Source organism: Crinia signifera, chromosome 1 (genome assembly GCF_055691185.1).
Source record: "Crinia signifera chromosome 1, ASM5569118v1, whole genome shotgun sequence".
NCBI classification, from domain to species: Eukaryota; Metazoa; Chordata; class Amphibia; order Anura; family Myobatrachidae; genus Crinia; species Crinia signifera.
Window position 1 is genome coordinate 316,257,266 of NC_139217.1, and position 15,770 is coordinate 316,273,035.

General features: G+C 44.1%; 1 protein-coding gene across 1 annotated transcript in view; it reads left to right on the forward strand.

The window, feature by feature from the left end:
• The window catches only part of AOPEP (aminopeptidase O (putative)), a 384,109-nt gene that overhangs the window by 227,665 nt on the left and 140,674 nt on the right, over window positions 1-15,770 (forward strand). The window contains exon 11 of the mRNA XM_083186692.1: window positions 13,336-13,396. Within this exon, the coding sequence (XP_083042818.1) occupies window positions 13,336-13,396 (61 nt within the window). The remainder of the gene's footprint in view (window positions 1-13,335; window positions 13,397-15,770) is intronic.

Genomic DNA, 15,770 nt, shown 5'->3' on the forward strand with positions numbered 1-15,770 from the left:
GAAAATGTGAACTGTTGGTAGCTCTTAAGGACTGGAGTTGGCTACCACTGCACTAGAAAATCATTATGATTTTTATCTCTCCGATAGGCAACAATTTTTTTTTATCCTTAATAGATTGCAAAACAGGGTCCATGTTGATAATGGAGCATTGAGATTTCCCTATTTTATAAATTTGGTAAACTGGCATTGTGATAGGAGTTCAGTCAAATAAATCTATGTCTATCTTATTTGTCTCATTTTCAAAATAATTTCTTTCTGGGCAGGCTCAGTGCTTTTGTTTTTAGCAGACTGCAAAAGCAGTATGGAATATCGCGATTATTAAATATTTGCATCATTTCTGATAATGGTTTGTCTAAATCTACAGGATTACTAGTGATCCAAAACCCTGAAACATCAGAGAATATGGGATTATGTATATACTTTATTATATTTTTTTATTCTGACAATAATGACAGCTCATTCCTGTTACTAGCAGTCTGGTTAATACGGCTTACAGTTTTGCACTTTGCAATCCACACATCACATGTGGTTATTAGCCAACAAGTTACTGGATAGTAAATCTGGTGGTTTGGGCCACAGAAACCACATGAAAAGTGTGTCGGTTTGCAAACTAAATTCAAATCCACTGTTTACTACATTTCTGTGTCTTAGTCATCTTTTTCCATCCAAAGCTTCTATGATTTTTATGTTATCTAGAATGGGCACTACTGTATAAGAATATTTGTAATGAAATCCTCTGATTCCCCTATACATTCATTTTTTTTTTTTTAAGTAATGTCACTCTACCTGTGATTGAGCATGAGTCTCTTGCTGTGGTCAATGCCCCATGGACTCTGAAGGAAGTTTATTCTGTCATCTCCCATTTGCCTAAAGATAAGGCTCCTATTCTGGATGGATATATCAGTAACTTGTGTTTGGTCATTTCAGGATGACCTTTTTTAATGAGGCCACGGTTGATGGCTCTTTACCCAGAGAAATATTAGATGCACATACTGTAGCCCTTCCCATACCTGTTAAATATCTTTTTGATTGTAAGGTCCAAGATGTTATGGGAGATGATTTTTGTCTGATTTAGTAAAATGTCTGATTTTTCCGGCAAAGTCAGACATATTGGAAAGTTGGCTAATTTAATTGTGTCCAAGTTCATTAAAAGTTGGACGTTTTTGGCTACCGTTGCATACAGTGATATGCAACATGCCTATTTCTGTGTGTTGAAAACTGTATCTGAATACCTAATTATGTTACAGTGTTTGCCTGGAAAACACTGTACAATATCCATTTTTATGCAGATACAGTGTATTATATACAGAATGTAGGAATGTCATTTTAATCAACAGAAGCAGGGCAAGGCATGGCATGGCTTTCAGCAAGGACATAGAAACACTGATCCGAGTCACCGGCGGCGAGTGTAAGGCTGTTCTCGGCTCAGTTTGCTTTCCTGGGTCTCTCCGTAGGTTCATCTTACACCATGCTGGCAAGCTGTTCTCCTAATTTATTATGTATGTCAGCCTGTTAGACCTAGTAAAGTGTTGTGAATTTTATATAGAAAAAAAAGGGGACTGTCGAGCGCTTTTGCCCTAGTCGATCTGAGTTGTCAGTCACAGTCTTAAAGAGTCTTTCAAAAGTTATTCCTTTCACTAAAACACATCCTGCAGCCACTGAATGTTATCCGTATGAATCGTTGTCTTCTCAGGAGGTTTACCTACTGAAAATAATGAGAAATAGCTCTCTCTAGTCACTAGTGTAAAATGTATGTGAATTCACCATGGATTGTGATGATATGTGTACTGGAAATAAAATAAATGTGCTGTACTCATCAGTAACAGTACTCTGTAGTAAAAGGACTCCGTAGTTACCAAAATTTCCCCGGATGGCGCCAACTTTGACAGTCTAATCGATCTCCAATCGTGTCCAGAGATGCGACTCGAATGCATGTGTCGCAGTAGGCAATTGAAAAAGAAACTCAAATGAAAATGAAATATATAGGTTTTTTTTTTCTTTTTTCTTTTTATTGAAGCACTTGCATCAGTACATTGTTAACATTCGGTCAATAAAAAAAACACGCAAAGAACTTTGGCATGATATACTTAAAGTGTACATACAGGCATTTATGCATGCAATCCTTAGAGATTTATGGCTCTGGTATTTACCAAATACTGTGTTATGCATATAATAGAAGTATCTCTCTTGAAAGAGAAGGTTAGAAAAAGATATGGGTAGGATACATGTGCAGTGGCTGAAAAAGATGCATTGCTTCCAACGACTTCATTTTCTATTTTACCTATCCAACAGAAAGGAGTATGGGAGCTGTAACCACAGCCTGCATCCAGAGAATAAACTATGAACATCTAAACCGAAAACTCCTCAGATCCCAAACATGAATTACGGCAATTAGAAAACTGACAAACGTAAAAAGGGATAGGATTGAAAAAATATATTATTGGACTAAAATTTAACATATCTAGCCAACATTTGTAAGTCGGTAGTAGAGTTATATATGAAAATATAGATTATGTAGAATTTATCTTTGCAAGGTAACCAAACAAATGTTCTGAATAGCAAAAGGCGTAGTCAAGTAGGCAAAGTAGTGTGTTCGATAGGAGAAAATCTGTGTGGTCAAGAGAGGAAATCTGTTTCTTTATGTCACCGCACCAAAGAGATGAAGCAACGGTAATGAAATAAACATTGAGGGGGGTGGGATAAACCACCACAATGATAAGAACAACATTCCAAAAAGGGGCAAAGCTAATGGAGAACCATAATGGACCAAATAAAGTGTATGTTTAGTTTTCAATGGCCTTCGAAGTAACTCACTTAAAACTCGCACTAAAGTTCCCCCAAATTGCCATTTGTAGACTGTATCATGGGCAAAACTGATGTCATTATCTGCAAGGGTAAACTGGAAGAGTTAGTTCCGTGGTAAAGCACGGGAAAAAGAATTGAATTGGGTGCCCCAGTGATGGGTGTGAGGCTGGAAGAGGCAGATATTACACTATGATTTGTGTCAATAGAATCCTCAATCTCAAATTGATTCTGTGACAGAGGTGGAGGTTTTAAATATATAGTTTATTAACATGCACAGGGGATAAAGTGCTGGTGCTGAGGTAGAGTACTACTCAATGTGTTTTCTCAGTCACGCCCTTCCTTCTGGGCTTCACTTCATCATCTCCTGCACAATCACTGATTGTCCTTTACTGATTGTGCACCTGAGGAGAATCCAGTCTGTAGCTAAGCTGTAACCCTTTGGTGGCCTGTTTGCTGTTTGTTCTTCTGTCTAAATCTTACTGAAGCTCCTGAATCCATGCCTCCGATTGCTGATTACCCTCCTCCCTGTCAACCAATCAATGCAAAGCATGTTGGGATAAATATCCTGCTCTCAAACTCAGGAGTTGCCTTCAGTTGTTTCTACGGGCAGTAACCAGACATCCTGTACGGTGATTCCAGCTTCCATTCGCTGCATCTGCGGCAGCTTGTCTTTCTGCTGTCTCCAGCTTCAGCTGCCAACAGAACCTCTGCCATAACCAAGATTCTAGCTTCCTGTTACCTGCTTGCTGCTTCCAAACCACATCCAGCTTCCTTTTCACTGTCTGCCAGCTACCAAGCTGTCTCCAGCTTGGCCGTCACAGGCCACTTCCTGCTACATGCTAAGAGCTATCAAGTCGCATCCAGTCACCTTGTTACGTGCTCCTGATTTCCCTGGTTATTCCGGTGCTCCCGTATTCTGTCTTCCCCAGTACTCCTGAATCATTGGATCCAGCCTTATCGCCTAGGAGGCATTCCTCAGTTCTTCCAGTTTATTTATTATATTGCCAAGGAGGCATTTCCTGAGTTTTTTCATTTTAATTTACTATATTGCCTAGGAGGCATTGCTTAGTTGATTTGTCAAGAGACAGTCATTGTTGTTCTCATCCAGACATTATCCAAAGTTATTCTGGCATCCCCGGAATCTGTATAGTAAGTTTCTAAGTCACTCGATCACAACTGGGCCCTCAAAATCAAGAATCCTGCCAATCAGCTTCAGTGGTCAGCATTGGCTTCCTCTTCTAGCTTTTGTCTATATACCATAGTACACAAAAGGGATGCCCCCTGTTCCACCTCCTATATGTCATTTGCAATTGTTCTGCATTCCCAAGATTGGAAGTCCATCGACCTTTACACAAACTCTGTTTATTTGCAGATTATGTGCCTGAATTGCACATATACCTAGTGCTGTGCACCCTGGCTGAACTGCAGCATTGGTTCCTTCCTGTTATGTGTAGACTGTAGGTCAATTTAGAAAGGACATTAGTGTTTTTTTTATTCCTTTGTAGTCCATTATGAACATGTTACAGATCTGAATCAAGCTAGCCCGGTAGGTCTCAGATTGTATGATCCCTGCTATCATCCTGTCCTAAGATGCTGTGGGGGGGGGGGGGGTATTTAATCTGGGGGTCATGGCTGTCGAGCTGGCTCAACAGCCATGACCCAGTCCCATTCTTGGTCAGCTCGACCGAGAAAAAGCAGTGAGCTGCGGCCGTGAGCTCGGCAAGTCCCAGCCGTTCTCGGAAGAACGAGCCCGACTGCTTGTGAATTCGGGCTTGTTCTGTGAGATCCCCTGCTCATTAAGTACCAAACCACCACTAGTATACAGTATAGAACAAGCATCTCCAGGTCCAGTCTGTATGTAAGCAGCTGTATGTTAGCTGGAGAACTGATAACTCACAAGCTGTTTTTTGCTGCACTTAGTGCTGAGATTCTGCCACATGAGATACACCTACCTCTGCTCAGCCTCACCCGTCTGTGCTCGTCGGTATCCCCTGACCTGATTTACTGTCTCTCTAAGCACTGCTAAGCTTATCAAAACAAAAGGTACTTATGTATTATCTGGGCGCCCGATTTTTTCATTGCATGCCACTACTTAAGGCATGCGATACGATGCGATTTTTCATTGTAAAGACCCGATTTTTAATTGTATATTCAACCATGGGTGATTTCATACGCCCACTATCCAACTACGCATGGAGTTGATTTTATATAGTGTGGCGAGAGCAGCGAGCCACCAAACCCAAAGCATGGCGAGCGGACATGGTTTACTTTAACGTATTCTGCGTCGCTGCGCTCGCCACGCTTCGGGCACGGTGGCTCGCTGCGCTCACCACACAACTCCATGCGTAGTTGGATAGTGGGGGTTTGAAATCACCCATGGGTGACTATACAATTAAAAATCGGGTCTTTACAATGAAAAATCGCATCGCATGAATTGTATGCCACTATATTGCATGCGATGCGATGAAAAAATCGGGCGCCCAGATATTACATAAGTACCAAACAAAATATTTCAGAAGTAATAGTAAGCACAGACCGGAAAATATGAACTACTTGTCAGCTTCACTGAAAATATGTTGCTGAAGGAGCGTTCTGGAATGTGAAGGCAATCCCATTAAACAATCAACTTTTATCCACATCTTATTTGTTTTATTTTTATATGAAAATTTTTAGTACTCGAAAATTTGTATTGTATGTAAAAATGTTCTGAGCATGCCCAGAAACAGGCAACACATGTAAGCACCAGTGCAGAGTTGAATGAACCTAACACACCAGCTTGCCACCTCCTAGCAGGGACCTCTTACCTCATGTGCTTATCCTTTGTTACATCAGTAGTCTTCAACTGCACCAAAACATGCTGTTTACGGCCACCTTGATACTAATGTTGCAGCAATCGACTGATGTTCCTATAATCAGTTACCCTGTATTTGTCCTGTATTATCCTCAACTGTAAGTCACTAATTTCCTGTTTTGATTATGTGTACTCTGTAATTGGGCGCTGCAGAACCCTTGTGGTGCCATATAAACAAAGGATAATAATATTAATAATAATAACAAGGAGACCATGTAATGCTTTCAGAGTCAATGGTGGTTAAACACACCTGCAGGGACGCCGACAGGGGGGTGCCATGGGTACAGCTGTCCCGGGCCCCGGCAACGCCCCCCCCCCCCCCCCTGCACAATGCATCCCCCACCCAGTGTCCCCAGCCAGGCACGCACAATACATAGTGCAGCCTGCAGAGCGCCAAGCCTAGGATACAGAGGGGCTCGGCACTGTGCAGTGAGTGCACCGAGTCCCGACTGGTCATGAAGGAGCTGTGGGAGAAGATGCTGCGCTGCCGCTGCTGGAGGGAGATGTTGCGCCGCCACCGCTGGTAAGTAATAGTAATTGGGGGGGGGGGGTAGGCGGGAGGCAGGGTGCCGGCGCGTGAGGGGGGTGTGCCGCTGGGGGCCGGGGCTGAAGGTCTGTCCTTGGCCCCAGCATTACTAGTGGCAGCCCTGCACACCTGATCACTCCGGCATAATTTAGCAGCACCTTGCGGTCACCCTGCAATTATAAAGCCGTTGCCAAGTCTGGCTGAAATCCCGCCCCCTGCAAGCCTGCGAATTGCATATCAGGGCTTGTGAAAATTAGCTGGATCAGAGATTCATTCATTGACAAGCCACTCACTATCTACTGGTTTTTCCACTGTGTGCAGTCTGTGTGTAGCCCAGGACTTACCCGGCGGCTGTGATAGAAACATCAGGAGCTGACATCACATGACTTCCCCTCAAACACCTGATAACTCCTGCGTTTTCCCTTGCATTCCCAGAAAACAGCCAATTTTAGACTGCTCATAGGACACTGAGCCCAGCATGCAGCAATTTAATTCTTCTTCAGATCTGTTTTTTCTCTTTTTCCCTCCCACATTTCAGCACATGTACTGTATATGGTTTAATTGTGGCAGCTTGATATCACTAATCCACCAGCAATGTAGACCTGCGGCCTGTCTAATGATGTTAATTTAGCCGGTGACATACAACACTGCTGTGCTTAGTGAAATGCAGTGTGGTGAGGGATCTGTACAGCATACACGGATCTGTGCGGCAGAGGATATATGGAATATTGCTCTCCAATATGCCAAGGGGACTGTGGAATGTTGTAAGAGCTCTGTGCTAATGTTTTGAAATCTGTTAAGAGGTCTGTGCAGTGTGCCAATGAGTCTGCTTTATGAGCTTAGATTGTGCCAAGTTTCTGTGCAATCCACTAAGGTATCTATGTGGTGTGACAGAGCGACTGTGCACATGAGGCTATGTAAGGTGATTGGTCATTTCTGCAAATGTGACTATGATTTGGCAATAATCTGATCAAATGTACTCTACTCTAGCTATGCAATGCTGCAATTAATGTGTGTATACGAGGCTATACACCAGGGGTAGTCAACGTGTGGCCTTCCTGCTGCTTTGCAACTACACATCCCAGCAAGCTCCACCACAGATTTAGCATGCTCTATTACCAAAACTGTGACTGGGGATGTTGCATACCTCCCAATTTTGAGAGGAAAAGTTTGATGCTCACGCACGCCGTGGATGCACGCCTGAAATTTGGTGGCGGGGCCTCGTGTCCAGGCCGTGTTGTCTATGATCCCATGAGGTCACTACCCTGTTTTACCACTGTTGGGGCATGGCCAGTGCTTTTTGAGCTGCTGGCCATGCCCCAGCCTCTCTGCCTCTCTAAATAGACACTGTGCGAAGGAAGGGGGGATTCCCAACTGCCCCCCCCCCCCCATGCCGCAGGACACTGCCGGCCCTCAGGTGGGACAATTGAGAGGAATGATGTTGTTATTCTTTATTTATTTATTAACAGTTACTTATATAGCGCAGCAGATTCCGTTGCACTTTACAATTGATGACAGCACTGAAAGAACAAACTGGGTAGCAACAGACAGACTTGGAGGTAGGAGGACCCTGCTGCAAGCTTACAATCTATAGGGAAATAGGACGGAAACACAAGGACAGGCACCAGCAATAGCATAGCAGTCTCACCAAATTGCAAGTCCAAGAAGGACGCTATATAATACATGAGTGCCTCTTAGGGTTATGTGGGTGGTACCTTAATTTGATATGCTTTCCTGAAGAGGTGAGTTTTCAGGGAACACTTGAAAGTCTGGAGGCTTGGTGAGAGTCTAATTGTGCGCGGGTGGGTGCAGCCCGATGAAAGTCCTGTAAAAGTGAATGGGAGCTAGTGATCCGTGCAGAAGAGAGATGCAGATCTTGTGCAGAGCGGAGAGAGCGAGTTGGGAGATATATTTTTTTGGGTGTGATTTGGTTGATAGCTTTATATGCGAGTAGAAGTATTTCGTATTGAATACGGCAGAATATGGGCAACCAATGGAGGGACTGGCAGAGCTAGGGAGATCAGCCTCACTGCAGCGTTCAAAATCGATTGCAGTGGCGAGAGTCTGTACTTGGGAAGACCATTGAGGAAACTATTGCAATAATCAATGCAAGAAATAATGAGTGCATGGATTAGCATTTTAGCAGTGTCGTGTGTGAGATAGGGTCGTATCTTTGATATGTTTTTTAGATGCATGTAACATGATTTTGAGACAGACTGAATGTGTGGAACAAAGGACAGTTCAGAGTCAAGGGTGACCCCTAGGCAGCGAGTTTGAGGTGTAGGGTAGATTGTTGCATTGTCGAGATATCAGGATGGTAACTGCTCTTTGCTGGTAGGACTATAATTAATTCTGTTTTGGAAATGTTAAATTTGAGGTAGCGAGAAGACATCCAAGATGAGATAGCAGAGAGGCATTCAGAGACACGAGCCAAAACCACTGGTGACAACTCTGGGGTTGATAGATTTGAGTGTCATCCGCATACAAGTGATAATCCGAAAGAGCTGATGAGTTTGCCAAGAGATGAGGTATAGACTGAAAAGAGCAGAGGACCTAAAACTGAGCCTTGTGGTACTCCAACTGACAGAGGTACGGAAGTGGAGGTGGTATCACAGAAGCAAAAGTTGAAAGAGCAATCAGATAGGTAGGATGAGAACCAGGAAAGGGCTGTATAATTAAGACCTAGGGAGTGTAGTGTTATGCTATGTGTAGTTGCACAACAGCTGAATACCATTGCTATGCACTATTGGGATGTTGTTTATTTTACTGCTATATTTTTGCAGGCTGGTTGCTGGTATATGCTAAAAGATTGCATACTGTACCCCCAATGACATCAATATGTTTCTACATAGCCAAGTGACTAATAATTACATTTGATATATGAAACACCTAAGTTTCTGTACCAAATCTGCAATTTATCTGTACTGAATTATATAAATACTAGTCTTAAGGCCCATCCAACGAATGAGTTTTGTAAAGTGAAAATGTTTTTCATTTGATGGACCCTTATAGGCCTTTAACCCCTTCAGTGGTATGCCCCAAAATTTCTGGGGCTGAGCTACAGGAGCGGGCTTTCCAGAGAAATTTCCGGGCACGCCACTGTAAAGAAAGGGTGCACCAGTGGTGCCTCCAGCAGTGAACCACTGGTGTGCCACCATCCCCCCTGTCGCTGAAACACCCCCATTGTCAATCCTCCCTGTCACCACCCCGTCACCAATCTTCCCCGTCACCGATCGGGGCCGCTCGAGGAGGTTTGTCTGCGATTGGCCGTTTGTGTGTTCGGTGTCCAAACACAGGAATGGCCAAACAGATGAACGGCTGAGCGTCCAAACACCCAAGCTCTCCCAAGCACCCCCCCCCAAGCAGCCCCAAAGTTCTCCAATTGGCCAGAAACAGTGCAGAAGCCACTTTCTGGACTTTCTGGACTTCTCCCTTAATTAATGATTGCCATCACCGGTGTTAAAGCACCTTTCTAATCAATTAACCTGTGTGAAACAGGTGATGGCAATCATACATTACCAGGAAAGTCCAGAAACAGAGCAATGTGTCCCTCCTGGAGAGGGTCATGTTGGGAGGTATGTATTTCTGAGGCAGGACAAACCTGTCTTGGTAGGTTTGTCCTGCCCCAGGAAAACCCAACACTGAAGGGGTTTAGGATCCGCTTAATGGAGTCTGTTTATTGTGTTGTATACAGTGCCATCGAGAGGGGAGAAGGGGGTACTTTTTACCCAGGGACGGGTCTGTTGTACCGGGCAATGGGAGTAGAGAGCAGCAGCACAGCCTCTCTCCCCCGCTCTGCACATGCTGCTCAGTGCCATGTGCTGAGCAGGGGTGAGGGGCAGCTGCAGCAGCAGCCTGCGCCCTGACAGGTAGCCCACATCCCCTGAAATAGTTTTACAGGGTTTTGGCCATGTCCCCTCCCATTGACCATGCAACTTTTTTGCCAGGGTCCAGCGGTGCTTTCAGCAGCCCTGGTTGTATTCAGAAAGTCATGCGTATTCCAACAACATATCACAATGCATGAAAACAACAGAAATAGCATGGACCCTTATGACAGGGGTTGTCTGATTAACCAGGGGTGGGCAATAAGCGGCCCACCAGCTGTTGGTGAACTATACATCCCAGCATGCCTTGCCTTAGTTTTGCTATTTGACTAATTTGAAACTGATGCAAAGTTTAAAGACGATTAGTTAAAGCGTTCGAGAGTTATTGTGTCCCCATACACTGATGCTCAAGTAGCAGCTCTCAGCATGCCAGGTCCTGGGCGAATCGCACGAGCATCAAAATATACTGTATACTGTATCTTTATTTCTTGCATAAATAAAACTATTGGAAAGGACAAAACTACTGTGTTAGTGCAGCATTTGTACATCTGTGTGAGTGACGGAGTCTGAATCTGTGTAAATGCACCAATGCAGTGGCTGCAGGTTTTTCTCACACCAGGTTCCCTTGTGCTTCATTTGTGACTTTCTATGTGTTTAAAACTAATTATTCTGTGGTTTAAAGTGTAGCCCAGCGTCTCTAGCACACTGTATGGTGTTTTGCTGTGTCTGCGAGGCGAATATAACTCAAAATGTTAAGAAAAATACTGTATACTACACATCAAGGGGGAAATTTACTAATATGGATTCGTAAAAAATAGGTGTATTCGTAGGCAGAAATACACCTATTTATTACACATTTGTATTTTCAGGATTTACTATCCAAAAATACAGCAATTCGTATTCCTAATGATGGGACATTCGTATTTGTATTTACAAATACGAATGTCTACACCATCGATAGAATACGACAGGAATCACCATTCAAAAGAATGGTGGTTCCTGATTTACTAAGCAACCGTATTGATAATACGGCTGCTAATTGGTGTAAAACAGGCACGCAAATACGACAGGAAAATACACCTTGATTGTCCTGTCGTATTTGGCTTTAGCCTGCACGGATCAGTCAGATCCGTGCAGGCTTTAGTGTAAAAAAAAAAATTAGAAAAATAAATAATTTAAAAAATAATAAATAATAAAATACGGGGGACAAAATGAGTATTTTAAGAACCAGCCCCAGGCCAAACCAGCCAGCAGGGTAATGTCACAGCCGGGGGACACTTATTATTTAAGGTCCCGCGGCCAAAACATTAACCCTAACGACCAGTCAGCCTGGCCAGGGGCCCTGGGGGAGTGGGGACCCCCCCCCCCAATAAAGGGGTCCCCCCCTCCAGGACTTACCTGACCAGGCTGAAGCCTGGTGCTGTCCCCGGTGGCCCTGTGCGGTGGCCACCGGGCTGATTCTGTGTAAAAGAATAGATGAAAACCTATTGTTTAAAACTGTGGATCTATGAGTCCCAGCAAGCCTCCCCCACAAGAACCACAAGTCCCAGCCTGCGGGGCATTAAAGGGCCTGCTGGCACTTGTAGTTCCACAGTAATAAAAAGAGTACAATAAAACACACTGACACAATGCAAATAAAAGTTTAATACATACATTACACTCACACTGATACTTACCTATCTTGATCCCGTAGGTAGCCCTCTGTCCTGTTGTCCGGTGTCCTGTGTCGTCCTCCAGGTCCATGTCGGCGGGCCGTGTCGTCCTCCAGGTCCATGGAGGTGTCCGGGTCTGAAGAAATCCATGTTGGAGCTGTGGAAGGAAATCCTACTCACCTGGTCCTGTGCTGACGATGTCTTGTCTTGGTCCGACGTAATCCAGGTAATCTTCAAGCTGTCACCGGTCCTCAGGAGCCAAGAAATTCGGCTCCTGATTGGCCGCTAGGCTTCTGAGGAGAGGCGCCGAGTATGAAATATCTCTGCATCTCTCCTCAGTGCGATGCGGACAGTGCGGGGAACGGCGACAGCTTGAAGATTACCTGGACTACGTCGGACCAAGACAAGACATCGTCAGCACAGGACCAGGTGAGTAGGATTTCCTTCCACAGCTCCAACATGGATTTCTTCGGACCTGGACACCGCCATGGACCTGGAGGACGACACGGACCGCTGACATGGACCTGGAGGATGACACAGGACACCGGACACCAGGACAGAGGGTTACCTACAGGATCAAGATAGGTAAGTATCAGTATGTGTGTAATGGATGTATTAAACTTTTATTTTCATTGTGTCAGTGTGTGTTTATTGTACTATTTTTATTACTGTGGAACTACAAGTGCCAGTGGGCCCTTTAATGCCCCGCAGGCTGGGACTTGTGGTTCTCCAAGTCCCAGCTTGCGGGGGAGGCTTGCTGGGACTCATAGTTCCACAGTTTTAAACAATAGGTTTTCATCTATTCTTTTACACAGAATCAGCCCGGTGGCCACCGCACAGGACCACCGGGGACAGCACCAGGCTTCAGCCTGGTCAGGTAAGTCCTGGAGGGGGGGACCCCTTTATTGGGGGGGGGGGTCCCCACTCCCCCAGGGCCCCTGGCCAGGCTGACTGGTCGGTAGGGTAAATGTTTTGGCCGCGGGACCTTATATAATAAATGTCCCCCGGCTGTGATATTACCCTGCTGGCTGGTTTGGCCCGGGGCTGGTTCTTAAAATACGGGGGACCCCTACTCCTTTTGTCCCCCGTATTTTGGGAACCAGCCCCGGACCTGGAGCCTGGGGCTGGTTGTTAAAAATCAGGGAACCCCTATTTGTCGGGTTCCCTGTTTTTTAATTACCGGCCCCGGCTCTTTCAGCCTGGTGCTGGTTACGGCTATCGGGGGACCCCACGCTGTCTTTTTTTATTATTTATTTATTTTTCTATTTTTTTTACACCTTGCATCCTGTACGGATCTGACTGATCCGTGCAGACTGCCTGAAAAAATCGTATTAGAGGCCGTATATATGCCCGGCTAATACGAATGAATACGACAGCGGAGGGTTACAAAGCAGTCATATCTGACTGCTTTGTAAATTCCCCTCCGGAACACGACTGTGTATACGACTGAAACAGTCGTATGCAGTCGTAGGGGAAATACTAATACGAAAAACTAGGTTTTTCATATTAGTAAATTTCCCCCCAAATGTCTTAGTTGCAAGAGGAATATATATGAGGCAAAGTACTGTTAAGCCGAAATCCGCCCTGTTTTTTCCTAAAAAAATTAAAGATAAAATATATTCAGTTTGGAAGTGCCATCTATGGTAATTTGTTTCTATATTTTTCGTCCTCTTGTAGACATGGCCTGTCTGTTGAAGTCATTTATGATATCTGGCTTGACTCTCCTGGGATGCCAAAGGTGAATATTAAACATTTTGTTAAGAAGGATTTCTGGTAAAACATGAAGCATATTTTCCGTGCAAAAAAAAAATTCACTTTCTGTAGCACAAACTTGATATGAGTTGGCAAGTTGTACACATTGGGCCTCATTTAGATCTGATCACTGGGCTGTTTGCTCATTTTTGCAGCCCTGCAATCAGGTATACGCTGCTCTGCCAGAGTAAAATCCCACCCTATGCAGGCCTGCTCATTGGCTTAGCGCGGCTTGTGAAAATTATCTGGATCGGCAATTAGCTGCAAATCTATGCGCAATCTGCTCATCATCAAATGATTTTACCGCTGTGGGCAGTCTGTGTGTCACCCAGGACTGCTGGTAGATAGAAACAGTCTGATCGGTGCCAGAGCTGACGTCACACGATTGCCCTTCAAACACCTGGGCATGCCTGTGTTTTCCCTGACACTCCCATAAAACATTTGGTTACCACCTTCAAATGGCAGCTTTCTGTCAATCAACTATAGATAATTGCCGGCCTGCAAATTTACAGCCGTGTGATCAGACCTGAGATTGTCCAATTGTGCACTGGATATTGTTGTTTTCACATTTTACATATATTGGTACCTTCAATTTCACCCCTAAATGTAATGTAATAAATAAATGTGGTACTAAAAGTTTCAGCATTTAAACCAACTGCAACCTCAAAATGTTATTTGCTCAATTGTGGCTAACACCGGTCAATGTATATGCTATTCATAGTTTGTTATTTCTCTGTACAGACAATGAACAAAGGGACTTGTTCTGTCGCCACTTTGGCTGCTTCTTGTCATATTTATAGTCCTGTCTGAACCTGTTATTATACCCTTCCCCTAATGATGTCACACGTTTCCCTCGTAACCAGAGCACATTCCCCAGTATTGCATGGGGATTAGCACATCTTGGTCATACTGACTGGAAGACTCACAAAAAAGTTACAATTATTATGGCGAAGAGAGATTAAGTAATGGCACTTGTACTGAACTGTGAGATCTGCACCATCATAGAAAGTATGTAAACAACAAAAATCTATTATACTGTGCATTCATCTCTTATTGATTACATCAGATGGATAGCCAGTAATGTGCTACACATTCTGCAGGGTTTGTTAGACATTCCAGCAATAAGCATGACATTGGAATGAACAGTATGCTGGATAGATGATATACATGGGTTTCAATTAATGACTTAGAAAGGGTTTACTGGCCCCTAGGCATGTAACAATGGTAAATACAACAGCTATTTTTTTAAAATGTCTACTAAAAAATGTTATTCTAAAAGGTCAAAACTGCACATCTGCAATGTGCACATGGCCTTTACGCACTGATTTACTGGAAATGTCTAAGTGATTGCATAAAGATAGTGGTGACTATGAGGGGTGCAGAATGATCATCTTCTGATGGCAGGACAGATCAGCTATTCCTTGGTGTGTACACAGGGTTAGTTTCAGAGGCCAAGGATAGCGATACCGGCATTGGCTGACAGGGAGGGAGGGACGGAGCCGCGGGGGAGGGACAATGCAGCATGGATTCCTTTACGATATAGTAGAAATAGACTGTGCTGCACAGTCTATTTATACTTTTCATTCCGATGTCACGGGGCCGTGCATCGGGGTTGGATGCGGATAAACACGGTAGGATTTGCACTTACTATATAGTCCAAATCGATACCCAAAATCGCACCGGGTGTACACACCTTTACAAAAAAGAAGGCTGGACGTTTCTAGTTTTTGCATGGAAATGTATCAATACAATTCTGTTATATGGAACAGAATAACAAGGTTCAAGGGGGTTTAAAGGGGAGATGTGACCCATATAAACTTTTAGCTGTGGTCTTCTATTAGGTGCTAGATAAATAAGTAGAATCTGATTGGTTGATATAGGCAATTTATCCCCCCCCCCCCCCCCCCAAAAAAAACACTTTAGTACATATACCCCAAGGAGAAAATTTGATGCATCTACAGGGGTATTGCCTGGTTAGTGGGTTACCTCTGAGATACACTATACTATTTATGTAATTTATGTTCATAACATAATTCATATATTGAAATTTTACTATTAAATGTTTCAGTTGAAAGGTCGACATGGGGTTTTACCCAGTTTTTTGAGCCAACATGTGCCGACAGGCGGTATCTCATGTCCTACCATCCACTAGGGCATGGTGGGAGAATACTATAGTGCCAAGCGCAGCGAGCCATGCGAGGGGACGCACTGCACTTAAAACTGTGTCCATGTCGACTGTGTCCACATTCGGGTCAAAAACTGTGAAAAAGCCCATGTTGACCTTTTGACTTTTGACCTAGACCATGTTGATCTAATGCTTGTGTTGAACTCACCACCTGTCGACCTTGTGCCATGTCGAC